We start from the raw sequence: 4,159 nt of genomic DNA, 5'->3' as shown, positions 1-4,159 counted from the left end.
CCCCACAACCACCCACCCACCCTACACACAGACACACACACACACACACGCCCGCCCCGCCAACCTCGGCCGCACCAAAGGACTCATCCTACCTACCCACCTGGAGGGGACTGTCCGTTGAGAGTGACTAACGCCGCCGGGGCGTTTTTAGTCCAAGGGTTCACCTTGGGTGGAGGGGCCTCGATGAATTCCTTGCGGCCAACTCCTCCCTGCTCGCCGCCTTCCTCGCCGCCGCTACTGCTGCTGCTGGCTTCTCCGGGCAGCCGGTTTGACTCTATTATGCCGCCGCTCCTTTGGTGCAGCAGGTTCTCCTTCTCCTGGTGGTTGCTGTCTTCCTTCTGCTGTTTGATGCTGGGGGGCTTCAGCAGGGCCCCGTTTCGGCGCAGATGGTCTCCCACGTTGTTGCCGCCGCCGCCGCCGCCGCCTTCTTCCTTGCTGCAGCTGTCGGGGCCGCCCCCCTTGCCCTCATCGGCGTTGGCCTTCTCTCCTTGGTGCATGAGGTGCTCGCCCTTCTCTTGAGGCTTCTTGATAACCAGCCCGTGTTCCTCGGCAGGCAGGAGCGGGTTGGCGGGCAGTAGAGCTTCCACCTGGGTAGCCATCTGCACCCCCGCAGAGCCTCCTCGTTCGCCCGCCTCCAGGCTCTCCCGGACAACACGCGCCCGCCCCAAACTTTGCCGACTCCCCCTTTCCAGAACCGCCTCACCGAGCCCAGCCCTGCTCCCCCCTTTTTTTCCTCCGCTAATTCTCTGCTCAGGTAAAGTCTGCACCAAAAGCGAGGGGGGGTCGAGCCGCCGGCTTCCTCCCCCCACCCTGGAAACCCAACCCCGACGTCCCCCCTCCCCCGTCTCCTCTTGATGCCGCCGCAGCAATATGGAGAAGCAAGGAGACCACGCGACTGGCCAGCGAGAGCGCGCGCCCCTCAGCCAGCTCCGCCTTAGAAAAGCCGAGAGAGCGTGCACGCTCGCCTCGGCAGCGAGCGCGCCTCGCAAAGAGAGGTTGGCGGGGGGAAGGGGGGGAAGGCCACCGGCTCGAGCACGGAGGCCGCGCGCGTGCCTGATGCAATTTAGCGAGTGGAGACGCTTCTTAAAGGGGCAGAGCTCCGGAGAGCGCCGAACTTCCACGCCGAAGGGCCTGGGCGAAGCGCGGTTTTTTCGCGGAGGTACCCCGCTTTCCAGTTTCACCGCTCGGAAGGTTGGGGGTGGGGGCTGTTGTCTCCGGGAGAACTAATTTTCCTTCAGTTCTGAACTGTAATTAATGGGGTTTTTTTCCCCCAATAACCAAGATCAGAATAAATGTGCAACTGAATAAACCTATTAACTTGAAAGTAAGTTCCACTGAATTTGCTGTTATTGTTAAAGGGTAACTTCCTTCTTCCCGGAAGTTTCATGTAAGGCTCTTAATGGACAGACGTGTTGTAAGGGGGAGATGTCTCCATTTTCCTTCATTAACTTAATCTGTTTGAGGTCGGATTGTTTGTTTGAGTGGCATCTAGTAGATGCCGATTCTTCATCTGTAAAGTAACTTAAAGTGAGATACTGTGATTGATACAAACTCAGTAACATTCACAGTTCATTGTTGGAATCTGGCTTTCCCAGCTTGTAATCCAACATGTTAACTCCTGTGCTACATTGCCTTTGGATAAAGCCTTGTCTCGCTCCTTTGCCAACCTGGAGCCCGCCTATTTCACCATCTTCTGTACATACTGTGACTTCCTGATCTGTATATAAGATTCTCAGGACAAGACAATGAGATGTTTTTGGATTTCCATTTTTCTGACCACTTTCCATGGCTTGACATCCTACAGGATTCTAATCTGTTGGTAGCAGTGACTTTTGGATGTGTATGTGACCAGATAAGCATACTGATTAGAGCACCAGCCTTTGTTGAGAGAAACCAGGGTTCAAATCCTGGCTAGTATCCATCTTATCATTAGTGATCCTTAGGCAAAGACCCCCCTAATGCTTAAAAGTGTCTACTTGAGATACAAGAATCACATGAACTAGAGAGTCATGCCATCACCTGGATTAATAAGAGCTGCATCAGATTTTGGGGATCTAAGATAAGGTGACCAGATTTTAACATTGGTAAAGAGGGACATTGTGGGCGTGGCTTATTTTGTGGGCGTGGCTAGCTGGTCATGTGACTGGGTGGGCGTGGCTAGCTGGTCATGTGACCGGGTGGCCATGGCTATGTCTATAGGGTAAGGTGAACAGATTTTAACATTGGTAAGGACACCATTGTGGGCGTGGCTTATTGTGTGGGCGTGGCTTGGAGGCCATGTGACTGGGTGGGCGTGGCTACCTGGTCATGTGACCGGGTGGCCATGGCTATGTGTATAGGGACTACTCAGAGGGCTGAAAAGTCATTTCTGACAGGTCCTCACCTTTTGACTGGTCCTCACACTTATGACCATCCTCACATTTATGCCCGTGCAGCATTCTTAACAACCATGTCACTCATTTCACAACTGCTTCTCTTCAACAAGGTGACAAGATAGGGCAAAAATGTAAAATGTGAGGACAGTCGTAAGTTCGAGGACTGATCAAAAGTGTGAGGACCAGTCAAAAATAACTTTTTCAGCCCTCTGAGTAGTCCATATGCACAAAAGGACTAACCAGAGGGCTGAAAAAAGTCATTTCTGACAGGTCCTCGCACTTTTGACTGGTCCTCACACTTATGACCATCCTCACATTTATGCCCGTGCAGCATTCTTAACAACCATGTCACTCATTTCACAACTGCTTCTCTTCACCATGATGACAAGATAGGGCAAAAATGTAAAATGTGAGGACAGTCGTAAGTTCAAGGACTGATCAAAAGTGTGAGGACCAGTCAAAAATAACTTTTTCAGCCCTCTAAGTAGTCCATATGCACAAAAGGACTAACCAGAGGGCTGAAAAAAGTCATTTCTGACAGGTCCTCGCACTTTTGACTGGTCCTCACACTTATGACCATCCTCACATTTATGCCCATGCAGCATTCTTAACAACCATGTCACTCATTTCACAACTGCTTCTCTTCACCATGATGACAAGATAGGGCAAAAATGTAAAATGTGAGGACAGTCCTAAGTTCGAGGACTGGTCAAAAGTGTGAGGACCAGTCAAAAATAACTTTTTCAGCCCTCTGAGTAGTCCATATGCATTAAAGGATTACAGGAATAGAGAGGGATGAAGGAATGGAAATTAGAGTAGGAGTGAGGGTAAGAGAGGGAGGAAGAGAGGAGGAGAAGGAGAAAGAAAGAGGAAGTAGGGAGGAGAAAAAGAGGGTGGGGGGAAGAGAAAGTAAGAAGGAAAGAAAAGAGAGAGGTGGTAGGTTTGAGGAGAAAGATTGCTGTACAATAAAAAAGATGAAAGGGAAGAAAGCCAACCCCAAGCAAATATAAAGATATTAAGATAAAGAATGAATTGTTAAACTTTAAAGAATAAAAGAGAACAAATATGAATAAATAGCAATAATTAGAAACACACATACAAACATACAATGTATTTTCTTTGAACAGAATATTTGGCTGGTTCACAAATTTAAACAGCGTTTAGTCATTTCAATTAAATTTACAATTTCTATATTTCCTTTTTGCCATATTTATTCCTCATCTATTTTTTAAAAAAACCAATATTACCCTTCATCCTCATCTCTAATCTTAATCAAATTCAATTTTTCCCTTCTATTCTATATTATACCCCTTCCCATTGTCATCTATTTTTATATCCATCCTCACATTGTTTAATTATGTAATTATGTAATACAGTTGTTTAATACAAATTCAACATTTTAATATAAATCAATTAGTTATAAAACTATCTTTTTTGTATATTAATCAATATGAACATGAATATTCCAATTATTTCCATGCAATCCAATTTCTTACAAATCAATTAATTATATTTACCAATAATAATAAACCAAATAATTTCTCTCATATATTCCTCCGAACCACAACTTAACCATTTCTGCTTTCAACACAATATACAATTAATAGTATCTCAATTATTACAATTCCCTAGTTAAATACAGCTTTTTTTCCTTTGTGTTTTAAAATCTTGAACTCTCCTCCTAAATTTCCCATTGTTTGCAGTTTTTCACCTACCTTTTTTGGGGAGGAAAAATAAAAATAAAAATAAATCTCTCTCTGCCTCATTTTGTCACGCTGCACCAA

General features: G+C 46.1%; 1 protein-coding gene across 4 annotated transcripts in view; it reads right to left on the bottom strand.

The window, feature by feature from the left end:
- LARP1 (La ribonucleoprotein 1, translational regulator) overlaps positions 1–2,094 on the bottom strand; it is a 91,326-nt gene extending 89,232 nt beyond the window's left edge. For all 4 annotated transcript variants that reach the window (XM_034401798.3, XM_034401814.3, XM_034401806.3 and 1 more), the window contains exon 1: positions 101–2,094. In XM_034401798.3, coding sequence (XP_034257689.2) covers positions 101–599 — 499 coding nt within the window. In that variant the 5' untranslated portion in view covers positions 600–2,094. The remainder of the gene's footprint in view (positions 1–100) is intronic.
- Between the last annotated feature and the right edge of the window lie 2,065 nt (positions 2,095–4,159).

This window comes from Pantherophis guttatus, chromosome 2 (assembly GCF_059756535.1).
Source record: "Pantherophis guttatus breed Tessera chromosome 2, ASM5975653v1, whole genome shotgun sequence".
Taxonomy (NCBI): Eukaryota; Metazoa; Chordata; class Lepidosauria; order Squamata; family Colubridae; genus Pantherophis; species Pantherophis guttatus.
Note: the sequence above shows the minus strand (reverse complement) of the source record. Positions and strands in the feature narration are given on the sequence as shown.